The sequence below is a fragment of the Lontra canadensis genome, unplaced genomic scaffold (assembly GCF_010015895.1).
Source record: "Lontra canadensis isolate GAN:19392208 unplaced genomic scaffold, GSC_riverotter_1.0 scaffold6, whole genome shotgun sequence".
Taxonomy (NCBI): Eukaryota; Metazoa; Chordata; class Mammalia; order Carnivora; family Mustelidae; genus Lontra; species Lontra canadensis.
This window is the reverse complement of record NW_022631000.1, coordinates 21,430,901-21,447,642: the sequence shown is the minus strand read 5'-3', so window position 1 is coordinate 21,447,642 and position 16,742 is coordinate 21,430,901. Positions and strand designations below refer to the sequence as shown.

General features: G+C 37.6%; 1 protein-coding gene across 3 annotated transcripts in view; it reads right to left on the bottom strand.

The window, feature by feature from the left end:
• RASA2 (RAS p21 protein activator 2) overlaps positions 1-16,742 on the bottom strand; it is a 122,682-nt gene that overhangs the window by 83,901 nt on the left and 22,039 nt on the right. For all 3 annotated transcript variants that reach the window (XM_032852370.1, XM_032852369.1, XM_032852371.1), the window contains exons 2-3: positions 13,596-13,713; positions 6,652-6,755 (exon numbers count right to left, since the gene is read on the bottom strand). In XM_032852370.1, the coding sequence (XP_032708261.1) occupies positions 6,652-6,755; positions 13,596-13,713 (222 nt within the window). The remainder of the gene's footprint in view (positions 1-6,651; positions 6,756-13,595; positions 13,714-16,742) is intronic.

The following is a 16,742-nucleotide window of genomic DNA, read 5'->3' as shown; positions in this document are numbered from 1 at the left end:
CCTCTTAAAACACCAATATCTTGTGGAAAGGAAGACCCAGATAATAGCCAGCACCAGCCATGAAACACAGGAGGCAGGCCATTCAATCCAGTCAATCTCCCAGATAACTGTACATCGGTGACCCCAGGTGAGACCAGCTGAGTTCAGCCCAAAGTGACAATCCTCAGGATCATGGCCAAATAAATGGCTGATGTATTAAGCCACCAAATACTGGAATGGTTTGTTATGCATCAATAGATAACTGATACTGACCCTATGCAAACGGATATGAAAGTGTAGTCTTAGGCAATTTTTAAACAGTTAAGTTTGACTTCAGAGCTAAATGCCAGCAAAATTACAAATTAAGGAGTTGGAAAAGACCTGAGCATCTTAAACTCAGCCTTATTTTATAGATAAACCAGGCCTAAGAAGGTAAAGTTACGTGTTTAAGGTCACACAGCTAGTAAATGACAGAGTCATGAATGGAATTCAGGTCTGATACCCCAGTGTAATTCTCTTATACTGTTATGAACCAAGGGTAAAGAAAAAAGTTGCCAAAGTCTACTAAGATAACCACAGTTTAGTTGTCTGAGTCTCTCTCTTAAACTAAAATATCTAGAAAATACACATAAGGTAAAATATATGTTTTAATTTTCACATTATTAGTCTTACTGGAAATGGAAATACATTCCTATATAAAGTTTTATCTTCTCTTTTTCTTTCAAGAGAAGACACCATACCTTAGAACAATATGTCATTCAGTATTTTTGCAACATGCTATCTTTTTTTTTTTTTAAGATTTTATTTATTTATTTGACAGAGAGAAAGAGGTCACAAGTAGGCAGAGAGGCAGGCAGAGAGAGAGGGGGAAGCAGGCTCCCCGCTGAGCAGAAAGCCTGGTGTGGGGCTCGATCCCAGGACCCTGGGACCATGTCCTGAGCCGAAGGCAGAGGCTTAACCCACTGAGCCACACAGGTGCCCCATTTCCTATCTTTTTATTGCATAGTTCCTAGGTCTCAAGTTTTTAACTGATCTATTTAATCGGGTTTTTGCACTAACTACCTGGCATATGAAGATGCCTCATATAAAATATTATGCCCCATATTGTTAAGTTATTACTTCTAGGAAAAGGAGGGAGTCAGTAGTCAAAATTAATTAGGATTATCTGTAATACCACAACAAAAAGAAAAAAATTCATGTATTATTCAACTAAAAATTAAAAACAAGGGACGCCTGGGTGGCTCAGTGGGTTAAAGCCTCTGCCTTTGGCTCAGGTCATGATCCCAGGGTCTTGGGATCAAGCCCCACATCGGGCTCTCTGCTCAGCAGGGAGCCTGCATCCCCTCTCTCTGTCTCTGCCTGCCTCTCTGCCTACTTGTGACCTCTCTCTCTCTGTGAAATAAATAAAAAATCTTAAAAAAAAAATTAAAAACAAGCTCTTAAAACTATATATTTTGGGGCCACCTGGGTGGCTCAGTGGGTTAAGCCTCTGCCTTCGACTCAGGTGATGATCTCAGGGTCCTGGGATCGAGCCCCGCATCGGGCTCTCTGCTCAGCAGGGAGTCGGCTTCCCCCTCTCTCTCTCTGCCTGTCTCTCTCTGCCTACTTGTGATCTCTGTCAAATAAATAAATAAAATCTTAAAAAAAAACTATATATTTATTTTATTTCATTTTTTTCAGTGTTTCAGGATTCACTGTTTACCCACCACACCACTGCTCCATGCAATACATGCCCTCCTCAATACCCACCACTAGGCTTACCTAGTTACCCCAACCGCCCTTCCCTCCAAAACCCTCAGTTTGTTTATCAGAGTTCAGTCTCTCATGGTTTGCCTCCCCCTCTGATTTATCCCAATTCACTTTTCCTTTCCTTCTCCTAACATCCTCCATGTTATTCCTTATGCTCCACAAGTAAGTGAAACCATATAATAACTGACTTTCTCTGCTTATTTCACTCAGCATAATCTCCTCCAGTCCCGTCCATGCTGATACAAAAGTTGGGTATTCATCCTTTCTGATGGCTCCGTAATATTCCATTGTATATATGGACCAGATCTTCTTTATCCATTCGTCTTTTGAAGGGCATCTTGGTTCTTTGCAGTTTGGTGATTGTGGATGTTGCTGCTATGAACACTGGGGTACATATGGCCTTTCTTTTTACTACATCTATAGCTTTGGGGTAAATACCCAGTAGTGCAACTGCAGGGTCATAGGATAGCTCTATTTTTAATCTTTTAAGGAATCTCCACACTGTTTTCCAAAGTGGCTGCACCAAGCTGCATTCCCACCAACAGTGTAAGAGGGTTCCCTTTCTCCACATCCTCTCCAACACTTGTTGTTTCCTGTCCTGTTAATGTTGGCTATTCTAACTGGTATAAGGTGGTATCTCAATGTGGTTTTGATTTCAATTTCCCTGATGGCTAATGATGATGAACATTTAAAACTATATTTGACCAGCACACATTCTCAGATCTTAAGTTTGAAAGATGTTCTCTCAAGTTCAAATTTCACTTTCAGAAAATGATATGGCACTGTTTAATCTACAATTTGGCAACCAAGAGTTAAAAATAATTGACTGAACCCAATTTTCAATAGCTCAGATTTAAAAAAAAAAAAAAAGCAACAACCCAACTTCATGAGTTAATGACAAAAGAAAATGTTAAACTACAAAAACATAAAAATTCATAAATGAAAACCATTTTTCAACCCTAAAGGGTACGTACAAATTGAGTTTACTTTGAATTTCCCATGTGTAAAAGGGAAAAAACCTGCTATTACATGTAGATATTTTCTCTCTTAATGAAAGTAAACTTATTTCCAAACAAAAGTTCTCACACCAAATTATGGCTTTCTGCTACCACTCCACAAAAAACAGATTTTTACTTAGAGGCTTAGTCAGTTAAGCAGTTGCCTTCAGCTCAGGTCAGCAGGGAATCTGCTTCTCTCTCTGCCTCTGTCCCTTTCCCCCTACCTCCCTACTTGTGGTCTCTTTCTCTCTCTCAAATAATAAATACAGTATTTTAAAAAAAGAATCGATTCTTACTTAAAATTTTTTTTATTTAAAGTACGACTGACTTTTACTTTAAAAACCAAAAGCAAAGCACAGGGGAATTTTTGGAAATCAAAACAATAAATCTCAACAAAAGGCCTTTTCAACAAATACTGTATTGATGACTGTAACATGATATGCAAACAAAGAAAATTACAAAACATTTTCTTAAGAAGACATGATAATCAAAGAGACACACTCTCAAGGGTCGCTCATAATCACCAAGAGCCTTTATCCAATCCTTATCCTGCTCTCTCTCTCTAGCTATCGACATTAAAAAAATCTCCTGGCCTTCTGAGATAAGAATCTCTCCTCCCTTCCTACCCTCCTAATAAACTTTATCAGCCTTCACTGAAGCCTCATTTTCCTGGCATTTTCCTTATCTGCTCCCAGGGCAATTTCATTCATTCCAGCAGAGGTTTCAAGTATCGCTTAATGCTGACAACTCTCAAATTCACCTCTCCTGCTCTTCTCTCTAAGCCTCAGATCTGTATTTCCAACAGTCAACCAACGTGTCCACCAAGATGTTCCCCAGGTAATACAAGTTTAACTTGTTTGAAATCAAAGTCATCCTCTCCTCTTCTCACCCCCTACTCAAAGGTGAATGGTCCTGTGTTTTTTTTTTTAATCCCAGTTAATGACAGCCATAGAAACAAGACTATTTTTAACTCTTCCCTTTCTCCCATCCCTTCTCCCCTTATAGTCCCTAAAGCATACCTGCAGCTCCTCCACTGAAGTACATTCCTTCATTTGCATTTAAACTGCTATTGCCCTTTGCATCACATTTGATAATATCCTCCCTGACTCTAATCTCTCTAAACCATAAACTACAGATTACATACATAAAGTGTGTGTATATATAGTTTAAAATATTATATATAGTTATATATAATTACAAATATATACATTTGACATACATAATCTACAGACAGTGAGTTTGGACTTTGGCAGTTACCATTGTATGACACAGAAGTTGTTAAACCGCAAAAGTATTCATGTATATATAGTTACATATAATTTTTAAGAGGTTTCTCATTCTTAAAAGGCTCAGCACTACTGTCCTTAGATAACCCTTAGAGTCCATCACAAATTGTCTCCAGTTTATATTCCCTGCTTCGGTTCTACTGCCCTCTTCCTAAGTAATATTATATATTCCAGCAGATACACCATGAACATTTTTCTCCTCTAATTCTGCTAATCCCTTTTACCTGGAAATTTCTTCCTTTTCCTAAGTATAAGTAGTCTGTTAATCCTCCACCAAACAAGATTACCTGTTCTCTGTGCTCCAAAGTACTGTTCAGACCTCCAGCACAGATGCAATTACAACAGATTAGAATTACAGTAAAAGTGTGCCTCTTTGATAGCCTGCAAATAACATGAGTCTTATTCATTTTAGTATTCCCATCCTTTATATGCCACACAGAAGTGTTTGTAAATGGTTGTTTAATTGACTTGAGGATGGGGCCTCAGGGGTGATTCATAATTGAGGGTTTTCTAAAGAGACAAGAGTCTGCATATAAATAAAATGTCAAAAGAAGAAATACAACTAGGAAAATACAAAGTTATTAAACTGTATTTTCCTTGGCTTTCAACAAGTTGAATAAGCAATCAAAAGAGTCAAAATTGACAGAGAGGCAGATAAAGATTCAACACTACCAAAAATGCCTTTTGTGACAAAGAAAAAATACTTGTTATGTATACAGCTGACAAAAGTTAACATATTTAACAAATAAGTATGCAATACAACAAAATCCACCCAAATGAAAAATGGACATAAGAATGAAAAACTAGTTCATAGAAGAAAAATGTAAAAGACTAATAAACATATGAAAAATTCCTCAAGTTCACTGATAATCAGAAAAAGACAAGTTAAAAAATACTATTTTTCACCTATCAAATTGCAAAAAAAAATTTTCAATGCTAATATCCAAGAATAACCAGGGTATGGCAAAATGGTTATGCCCTTTGTCATGTTTGGGGGAATTTAAATTAGCAAAGTATTTCTGGGGGCCAATGTAAAAAATAGAGAAGAAATGTTAAAAATTATTCATACCCTTTAACTCAGTATTTTTACTTCTAGGAATTTATTCTAAGAAAAAGAGACATGCAAAAGTGTATGCAAGAAGGATGTTCATAGCAACACCATTAAGAATACCAAAAATCTCAAAACATAATTGTTCACCAACAAAGAAGTAGCTCAAATAATACATTTCTTTTCAAAGGCTATTATTTAACAAATATTTTTTAAAAATACTATGACAGGGGAATAGGATCATTAGATGAAAAAAGGGGAAAAGACTGAATAGTACAATGTAATAATACAAATGCATAAAGAATGGAAAGAAATACATAAATTATTAACTGTAGTTATTTCTGTGCACAGTCACTACTAGTCACTAAGAACTTCTAATAGTTTTAGAATTTAAAAAATATATACTATTTTTAAAGGTTATTTGATTTCCTCAACAATGATTCTGACAGGGGCACCTGGGTGGCTCAGTGGGTTAAAGCCTATGCCTTCCACTCAGGTCAGGATCCCAGGGTTCTGGGATTGAGCCCAGCATCCGGCTCTTTGCTTCCCTTTCTGCCTGCTTGTGATCTCTGCCTGTCAAATAAACAAATAAAATACTTAAAAAATAAAATAAAATAAAATGATTCTGACAAACTTCAAAAAAGGCTTGTCAGAAAAATATATAAGCAAGATTTCGATGATTTAAAAAGAAAGAAGCAGTAAGCAGAAGAAGGAAACAAACTACTTCTTAAGGAGTTCAGGAGCAAAAGCAGAAACAAATTAGGTGGTAGTTAAGAGGACAAAGTCAAATAAAGCTTAATCATTTAAACTGTGGAAGACCTAAGTATCTTTCAAATCAGAAGAGAGAGAGAGAGAGATGACAAAATTCATGATACTAAAAAGTGAGAGGATAAGGCAAGTAAATTATAGACCTCTACCACATTTTATTAAAATCTAGACACCGGAGCAAAGACCATGAATGTGACACATATGTGTCCATTTCCCTTTGTTCTACTACACGCCCACAGATCACACCCCAGCCTTAGACAATTATTTAAGAAAGAGAGTTAATGGTCACCAACACAGCCAGAGAGAAAAACACATGTCTAGATTAAAGCGATTTATTACTTCAATCAGAAAACCTTGAAAAATAAATGTTCTTTGGGGGATCAAACACTGTGATCTTTGGTAAAAACACTCTTTGAAGCATTCAGCAAATACTTACCAAACATCTATTAAATGTACGGCACTCTGTGAGCGATAATCTCTACCTTCATAAATATCATGTTCAACTAGAGAGTCCAGATATTAAACAACAAACTGATGAACAAGTGTAAAGAGTACTATGGAAAATGCCCCATTAGGTATTTTGGAAACATATGAATATGACACCATGATGGGGGGCCGGGAGAGATTAGTCAAGACACTTCCAAAGTGTTACTGCATCTGAGCATACAAATTAAAAATAAGATTCACAAATGAACTTGAAGACTAGAGAAAAGGATTAGAAATGTTGAGCATGTACTATTCTGTTTTCAACACTTTATACTTAGTGAAAAAATGAATATAAACATCAATGCTGAGATTAAAGATAATTATGACTAGTACATACCTATACGAAGATCTCTTTGTAAAACATTCTTATCGTAAACATAGAAAGACAAATACTGGAAAGTTCTTGGAATCTCAAAGTAAAATTCTTCACTGAAAAATGGGCTAGAGAGAAAAGAAGAAAGCTCATTAAATTTAAATCTGACAGTTTCTTCATATAGTATTTTCAGTGAAATAAGTCACAAACTAAAACACCATAGAGAAAAGTTTCAAAAGCTCCACAATTATTCTCTAGGCTGTTTCAACTAAATCCTGTACAAACTAAGGTGAACTCTGAGAGGACCTCAACTGCCAAGTTAAGCTCTGAACAGTTTTTCAGGAGTCCTAAGTACAGAAGACCCAGTTATTACCTGGGGGTCATATTCACCTAAAGTGGACACAAATGAGAGCTCAGGACAGTGTCATTCACACCATCATCTCAGAAATATGTATAGCTACATTAATCACAATAATACATAACACAAATGGGTAATGTTATATAAAGCATTATTTTAAAATATTTTTAAGAAATTAAAACAAGTCTTAAAAACACAGGTTTTTTTAAAAAAATCAACTTTATTAAGGTATAAAATACATGTAATAAAATCTAATTTAAGTGACTGGGGTGCCTGGGTGGCTCAGTCAGTTGAGCATCATGATCACATCATGATCTCCAGGTCATGAGATCAGCCTGCATCAGGCTCAGGAGCTGGGCGTGGAGCCCATTTGAGAATCTCTCTGCCTTTGCCTCTCCCCTTGCTTACTCATGTGTGTGCTCTCTAAAATAAATAAATAAAATCATAAAAAAAAAAATGAAGTACAGAGTTTAACAATTTGATAAATTTATAAGCCTGTTTTGTTTCTATCCCAATCAAGATATAATAACATTTCTATCTCCCCATAAAGTTCCCTTATACTACTCTACAGTTACCCTGCCATGCCCGCCACAGGCAACTAGCGATCTCATTTCTACTATATAGATCTATTAAATAGTAGGTACTCTTGTGCCTAGCTTCTTTACTCAGCTTAACAACCATGAGACTTTTCCATTTTGTTGTGTATATAAATAGTTCATTTGTTTTAACTGCTGCATAACATTCTATTCATGAATGTTCTACAATTTCTTCTCCTAGTAGTCATGTTTCTGGTTTGGGTTATTAAATATAAAGCTGCTATAAATATGTTTATACAAGGCTTTTTCTGAATATATGTTTTCAATTCTTTTGGGTAAGTAACTAAAAGAGTAGAACTGCTAAGTTAAAAGGTAGGTGAGGGACGCCTGGGTGGCTCAGGCGACAGTGTCCTCTCGGTCACGATCCCAGAGTCCCAGGTCGGGCTCCCTGCTCAGCAGAGAGCCTGCTTCTCCCTCTGCCGCTCCCACCCCTCACCCTGCTAGTGCTCTTTCTCTCGCTCTCTCAAATAAATAAATCTTTAAAAAATAAAAGGAAGGTGAATTTTTAATTTATAAGAAACTGTCGAACTGTATTCCAACATTTGTACACCAAACAAATGTGTACCATTTATGCTTTTACCAGGAGTGCAGGAGAGCTCCAGTTATTCCATATCATCGTCAACTTCTGCTACTGAAAGTCTTTAAAATTAGCCATTTTACTGAATGTGATATAAATTTTTACATTTGTGTAATCTCTACTCCAATCAAGATACAGAACATTTCTATCTCCCCAGACAGTTCCCTTGTGAAATCACCTCCATACTGTCACAGGAACCAGTGATCTGATATCGATCACGACACATTATGTTCAAGAATCTATAATGAGGGGCACCTGGGTGGCTCAGCGGGTTAAGCCTCTGCCTTCGGCTCAGGTCATGATCTCAGGGTCCTGGGATCGAGCCCCGCATGGGGCTCTCTGCTCATCAGGGAGCCTGCTTCCCGCCTTTCTCTCTGTCTGCCTCTCTGACTACTTGTGATCTCTCTCTCTCTCTGGCAAATAAATAAATAAAATATTAAAAAAAAAATCTATAATGACAGTAATGACTTTAAACTGCATTTCCTTGATGACTAATGAAGATGAATATTTTTTCATGTGCTTGCTGGTCATTTGTATATATATTCTTTTGGGAAATATCTGTTCATTTTTCCTGCCACTTTTAAAAATTGGCTATGTTTCTTCTTATTGGTTTTATTTTTGTTTTTAAATAAATTCTAGATGCAAGTCCTTTGTCAGAATATTTTCTCCTAGCTGTGTCTTGCTGTTTCCATTTTCTTGACAGTGTCTGTTGAAGAGCAAAAGGCTCTGATTTTGAGGAAATCCAGTTTACCAATCTTCCTCTTTTATGACTAGTGATTTCTACATCCAGAGTTAAGAAATCCTTGCCTATGCCCAAGCTAAGATTTTTTCCTATGAAACAAGTCATTTTTAGATGTTTAAGAATGTACTTTGATGTTTAGATTCTATGAAGACATGAATCTCTAAAGTGCTAGTAAATATCCTTTGTTAACAGCACCTTTTTCCTGAGAATGTTTAAAGAACTAAAGGATACTTTGAAAATGTCACCATAAAATGCAATCTCTTTAGGATGTCTTGACTTAAAAACAAGCTGAAATGCAAAGAAAAATATCCTTACAGAAGTTATTTCTAATCTTGTCCAGAAAACAGTTGACTGAGCTTTTAGTTGTTTCAAATGCCTGGTCAACTCTTGTCAATGTATTTTTTACTTCAAATGTAATCAAAATAAACTTTGAAAAGCTGGTCAGTCAATGGGGCACTTGAGTGACTGAGCGGGTTAAGCATCCCACGACTCTTAAGTTTTGGCTCAGGTAACGATCTAGGGTCATAGGATAGAGCCCAAGCACAGAGCTCCAGGCTCCATGATCAGCACGGAATCTATTCCAGATTCTCTCCCCAACTCTCTCCCCACGTGCACGCTAATAAATAAATAAATAAAACCTTAAAAAAAAAGTTGATCTATCAAAATAACCAGAGACCCCTAATTAATCTCAACATAAAAATTGACACAAAACAACTATTAAGCAAAGACATGGCATGTTTAAGTATTTTTCTCCTTTGCATCATTTTATAAACAATTAGAAAATGGAGAATTTCCTTTATACATCACATGTACATATTCACATATTATTTTTATTTTTTTTTAACTTATTTATTTATTTGCTGGGGGCAGAGGGAGAGGGAAAGATGGTGTTAAGCAGACTCCATGCTGAGCATGGAGCCGGCCACTGGGCTCCATCTCACCACTCTAAGACCACAACCTGAGCCAAAACCAAGAGTCTGACACCTAACTGACTGCCACCCAGATATGCTTCAAATATTATTTTATTTATTTATTTGATAGACAGAGATCACAAGTAGGCAGAGAGGCAGGCAGAGAGTGAGTGGGGAGGCACAGAGTGAGCAGAGAGCCCAACACAGGGCTCGATCCCAGAACCCCGGGACAACAATCTGAGCCGAAGGCAGAGGCTTTAACCCATTGAGCCACCCAGGCACCCCTCAAATATTATTTTAAAAACAGATTCTAAAACCAAGTGAGAACACTACAGAATTATTCACTAAGTCATCTGGATCACTACATCACCATAATGTGGACAACCTTTTCCCCCACAACTGGGTGCTCACATCTTTATTTAATTAACTAATTAACTAATCAACCCCCCTGAAGGAAACTTTTCAGTAGATTGGTAAGGAGCAATGACAAGACTTACACAGCTTTAAAAACAACATTCTATATTGCTATCACTGACATATGATCATGCATATGACTCCTAAGGAAATTCCTGGCATGGGGAAGAAAAGCACTGGGCATAAGCAGTATTGCTGTTTCTCAGTTTGTTTATATACCACTCACTTTTTAAAAGGATTTGAGGTAAAAATTTAAAGCTATAGATTCCATATGTTACCCTTCCTTACCCGTTATGAAAACTCTATATCCGGACTACCTATAAAAACTGTAATATCCAGAACCCATAAACACCTAAATGGTATCTACTGACTCTTGACTTGACAGCTTATCGCATTAAAGGAAGAAAACACTGACATGAAAGCCAGGTTAGCAAGGCATACTCTTTCACCTTATTCTGCAAGGAAAAGTGCTAGGGGAAACCTAGAATCCAAGAAGCACCTATCTAACTATAACCTAAGATAACCATGGTTAATCTTAAAATATCTTCCAAGTTGCTAAGTATCTAAAAAAATAACTTAAGATGGGTAAGAATTATTTTCACCATCTTTTCCCAACACAAATATCTAGAAAAGCAAGGGTTTAAAAAAGAAAAAGCTAATTTTAGTCACTAATTTACAAAGCTACATATTAGAAACTACCACATGTATTCAATTTATGGACAATTACTAGCTTTATCACTGATTTTTGTGTGATATGGTATCAGTGTACACTGAGTAACAAATTGAGATTGAGACAGTTTCAGGTTCCAATCTCTGTTTTGCTCCTAACTTCCTATATTAGATGCACAAATTATTCAGCCTTTTGGTGACTCAGTTTCATCATGTATAACATATAAATAGCAGAATTCTAAAAAACAGGGACAGGTGATTTATGACTAAAGATGTTAAGTGTACTACTACAAATTTTGTGGGGCTATTAAAGTATTTTCAGCTTTATACAATGTCTTTCCTCTGAAGAACACAATAGACATTCAAAATTACAAACACTGACAATAAAGACACAAAGGGAAAAGCTCCAGAGGGGGAATAAAAGGGGGGAAGTGTAATGAAAAAAGATTATGAGAAAAAGAGCATCAGAAAATAAATTCCCAAAACTCAATTTAAAGGAGTCGTGACACTCAGTACTTCATCCATCACATGTTCATTCCAACAACTCCCAACTCCCTTGTTTTGACTCTTATCTCTGACCAAGACCACATCCTGCCAGCACAGCTCTGTGCTGGAATTATGTCCACAAACACTACTACAGGGCAGAGGCGGCACACTCCAATTTTATGAATTAGAATTTACTAGGATACTGAGTGCTATTACACTTTCAAAAGATGAGAAATTTTCCCAAGAATCCATTTCCTTACAATGCCCTACTTCAGTGATTTGTATAACTTTAAGAAATAAATTATTCTTAAGAGAAATAAAACAATGATGTACTCTGAGAAAAGTTCAAATGAATAGGCAAAATTTAGCCTAGAGAACAAACTGAGGTATATGATAGCTGTTTTCAAAAACGTGAACGATGTCATGTCAAATATTGTTTGAGGTGTTCTCCAGAAATCCAAGGGATAGAATTAGCAACAATTAAAAGGAAGTGTTATTTTGAGTTATATATTTTGAGGCAATGAAAAGCCACATGAAAGCAAGCACTGCATCTATCTTGCTCTCATGGATGTATGAATAAACCTCACCTAACAAGCTCTTGGTATATAGTAGGTTCTCCGTTTTATAGATATTAATTGACTAAATGTAAGAACTGTCTTAAGAGTCAGAATAGTTTTTTTTTTTTTTAAGATTTTATTTATTTGACAGACAGAGATCACAAGTAGGCAGAGAGGCAGGCAGAGAGAGAGGAAGGGAAGCAGGCTCCCCGCTGAGCAGAGAGCCTGATGTGGGGCTTGATTCCAGGACCCTGAGATCATGACCCAAGCTGAAGGCAGAGGCTTAACCCACTGAGCACCTCAAGAGTCAGAATGGTTCTAAGACCAAACAGGATGCTCAGGAGGCAATGAACTCTGGTCACTGGAATGAATGTTATTAAGCAAATGTCAGATGACTGCTTGTCAACAATAAAGGTCAGAAGGAACCAAGTGTAAGACAGTTGATTAGTCCAGTTCAATAAACACTAAGGCTCCTTCAAACACTGAGATTCTGTAATTCTAAAAACAAATCCAGAATGGAAAAGAAAAGTTTCAGGTAAAAAAAGTCTTTTTTTTTTCTTTTTTAAAAACCTTCATTTTATTTTATTTTATTTTATTTTTAATTTTTATTTATTTATTTGACAGGCAGAGATCACAAGTAGGCAGAGAGGCAGGCAGAGAGAGAGAGGTGGAAGCAGGCTCCCTGCTGAGCAGAGAGCCCAATGTGGCATTTGATCCCAGAACCCTGGGATCACGATCTGAGCCAAAGACAGAGGCTTTAACCTACTGAGCCACCCAGACACCCCATTCTATTTTATTTTAAAGTAGGCTCCATGCCTAGTGGGGTCTGAACTCTCGATCCCGAGATCAAGAGTCACTGACTAAGCCAGCCAAGTGCCCCTAGGCACTTTAAAAAAAAATTTTTTTATTAACACATAATTCATTATTTCTTTCAGGGGTACAGGTCTGTGAATCATCATTCTTACACAATTCACAGCACTCACCATAGCACATACCCTCCCCAATGTCCATCATCCAGTCATCCCATCCTTCCCACCCCCCTTCCCTCCAGCAGTCTCAGTTTGTTTCCTGACTTTAAGAGTCTCTTATGGTTTGTCTCCCTCCCTGGCCCCATTTTACTTTTCCCTCCTACCCCCCAAAACCTCCCGTCCCCCCCCTCAAATTCCTCATATCAGTGAGATGTGATAATTCTCCTTCTCTGACTGACTTATTTCACTAAGCATAATACCCTCTAGTTCCATCTACATTGCTGCAAATAGCAAGATTTCATATTTTTGATGGCTGCATAGTATTCCATTAAATATACACACATGTGTGCGCGCACGCGCGCCACATCTTCTTTACCCATTCATCTGTTGATGGACATCTAGGCTCTTTCCACAGTTTGGCTACTGTGGACATTGCTGCTATAAACATTGGGGTACATGTGCCCCTTTCGGATCACTACATTTGTATCTCTAGGGTAAATACCCAGTAGGGCAATTGCTGGGTCACAGGGTAGCTTATTTTCAACTTTTTGAGGAACCTCCATACTGTTTTCCAGAGTGACTGCACCAGCCTGCATTTCCCCAACAGTGTAGGAGGACAATCTGGAAAATGTATAAAATTTATTAATCAATACATATCTATGAAAGATAATTTATCAATTTTTTACAAACCTTAAAGACTTTTCAACAACCTGGGTACGATAAACTTCTTCCTGATCCAAATTTATGGTGCAGAAACAATCTCTCATTTTGTTGGGTCCAAGATATGGCAATAAATTTTTTGCTTCACCTGTTGACAGAAAAATTGAAATTGGTGTTAAGTACCACCAAATGCTTCATGCTAAACCTTATATAGGATGAATTCAATCCAAAAGAACATGGAAGATACAGCACACACACACACACACACACACACAAAAACCCCAGTGATTAGAAAAAAAAGGTGATAAACTTGGTCCGGTGAGACTGAAGAGCTGTGTCTAAAGGGGAGTGTGAGGTCATATTACATCATGGTTTCCCTGCTTCGAGAAAGGGCAATGCCCCCCCCTTGTGCTCTCCAGCCCAATCACCAGCCACCTCAAGGACTTGACTCCACAATTAATCCCTTTCCTTTATCATCATTAATTTTCCTCACTAGTGGATCACTCCCATCAGCACATAAATAAGCTTTCACTATTTCCCAATTTTAAAAAAAGCACAGAAAGAAAAAAACTCCCTTTACTCCTCCTCCCTTATGGCATCATCCCATTTCTAGACTCCCTTTCATAGCCAATCTTCTTAAAAGCAATCATTTCTAGACACACTGTCTCTAATTTCTCACCTTCCATCCATTCTTCAACCCTCTCCCCAGTCAGCTTCTAACTCTATGATGACACGGTAAATGCTCTAGCGAGGGATGCCAATGCTTTCCATGTTGCCAAATCCAATGACCATTTCTCTGTCCTCATCATACCTGATCTGGAGGCCCTATTTAAGTAAAAGTGAACACTAACATCCCTCCTTCAAAATGCCCTTTTCTTGGCTCCCACAATACAGTATTTCTGGCATTCCTCCTATATCCCTGGCCCTCTGCCTACTTCTTTCCCTCCTCACCTCTAAATGTTGCAATGCTTCACGGCTTGGTTCTGGACCATCTTCTTCTCTTCTTTCCCTGTGCAAACTCCCTCAGTATGGTGTTAATGCTGATGCCTCTTAGGTCTGCACTTCCAGGCCTAATCTCTTCTCCTCAACACTAGACATGAATATCCAACTGCCTCCTTGGATATCCAGTAGGCATCTCAAATTTAACAAGTCTTAGACAAACCATCTGATTTCCTCCCCTAAAACATGCTCTTCCCCCAGTCTATCATTATCTTCCTCTCTTTTTCTCATCATCCTCCCCAAACCTCCCCCATCCAGTAAATCCAGCAAAACTCCAAAATATATCCCAAATCCAACCACTTCTCCTTGCCTTCACTGGTATCCCCCTACAACCCACTCTTCACCAGAGTGACCATCTAAACATATTCTTCAGGGCATTCAGTCCCCTGCTCCAAAACCATTCCATTTCACTTAGAATATAATCCCATTTCTAAATTCCTGTTTTCATGGTCTACAATGCACCACTGTCCTCTCTAACCTCTTTTCTTCCCACTCTCCTCAGTGTTCACCCTCTTTCCATTCATCACCATGCCAAATTCATTCAAGCTTAGGGCTTCTGCTTGAAATGCTCTAACCCTACATCTTTACATGGCTGGCTCTGCTTACCACAGGTCTCAGCTTAAGTGTCACTTCCTCAGAGAAACCTTCCCTGATTTTCTGTCTCAAGCAGATAATCCTGTTGCCATACTCTATTTCTCTGTTTTCTTGATAGCATTTATAACTATACAAAACTAGTAATTTCTGCATATTTTCTGCATCTCTCATTCTTGAGGCCTGAGAACTTATTAATCACTAAAATCTGAAATTGAGACTGTCATACAATAGACACTTGAGAAATATTTCTTGAATGACCATTCAGGAAGCTAGTAAGTCTAGTTTTGAAGTTCTTGTGAGATGCTCATGGGCCAAAAGCACACAGAAAAATGTGTGTTGAATCCAGACTCCAGTGTACTCAATTAGGAAAGCAAGGCAGTTGGCATAAGCATTGCCCTAAGAATCATGAAACTAACATTCCTGCTTTACCTCTATTACTAAGTGGCTAAATGGCTTCAGACAAATCACTTAAGCACAGCTTTCCTGAGGACAATTTGGGCTAGATAAACTTGGGTCTCTGTCTGCTTATCAACTTTAAAACTAAAGGCCATTTACACCAATGTGTTTTAACAAAGCCCAACAGAAACTTAAGAAGTACCTATGAAAAACTCGATAAACCATTTTTTTTTAAAGATTTTTATTTATTTATTTGACACAGAGAGATCACAGGTAGGCAGAGAGGCAGGCAGAGAGAGAGGAAGGGCGGGGGGAAGCAGGCTCCCCGCCGAGCAGAAAGCCCGATGCGGGACTCGATCCCAGGACCCTGAGATCATGACCTGAGCCGAAGGCAGCGCTTAACCCACTGAGCCACCCAGGCGCCCCCTCGATAAACCATTTTTTATTACAATGAGAAAGTCAGTGAAAGACAAGACACTCATTAAGTTTGTCATTGAGAAATTTTTAAAAAATCAAGTTACCACTTAAAAAGAATAAACATACTATATTCAACTCAAGTCAAAATCAGGAATCTTTCAAATGACTCAAAAATTGACAATATGGGTTGGCCTTTACAAATAAACCAGTTTCCAAACAGGAAAAACTAATATTTATTTGAATTTATATCCATTATTCTCCTCTTCCTAAAAGATTACATGTCCCTTCTCTTATCCAAATCTGATTCCCTCGCTCTCATTCCACAACACTGTCCACCAACTCAGTTTTCATTACTCTCAACCTTCTTCTCCTTTAAGTCTTTTTTCTTTGATGTCTCTTCTCTGTATAATCCAAAGTGTTTTTTTTTTTAAACCCAAAATCCCACTAGGTCACCATAAAGGGCCTAGAATGTAAACAAATTAAGAATTAAATCATAATAAACATGCTCTATATCTAATGAGGGAATTTGGAACACTAAATCACTGCCCTTGAACATGTTCCCATTTCATTCACATTAAGTGCAGTGTGAGAAAACCACATCGTATAAATGTATACCTATTCTACCCCACCTTTTTAAGAGGGATATAACAGGGATTACTTTGTGTGCAGAACCCAATGAACCTGCTATTATCAGATATTTACTTAGAATAAGTAAAAACATAAGGTCTATGTAATATATGGAACACACTCAACATTATTTCCTGTAAAAGT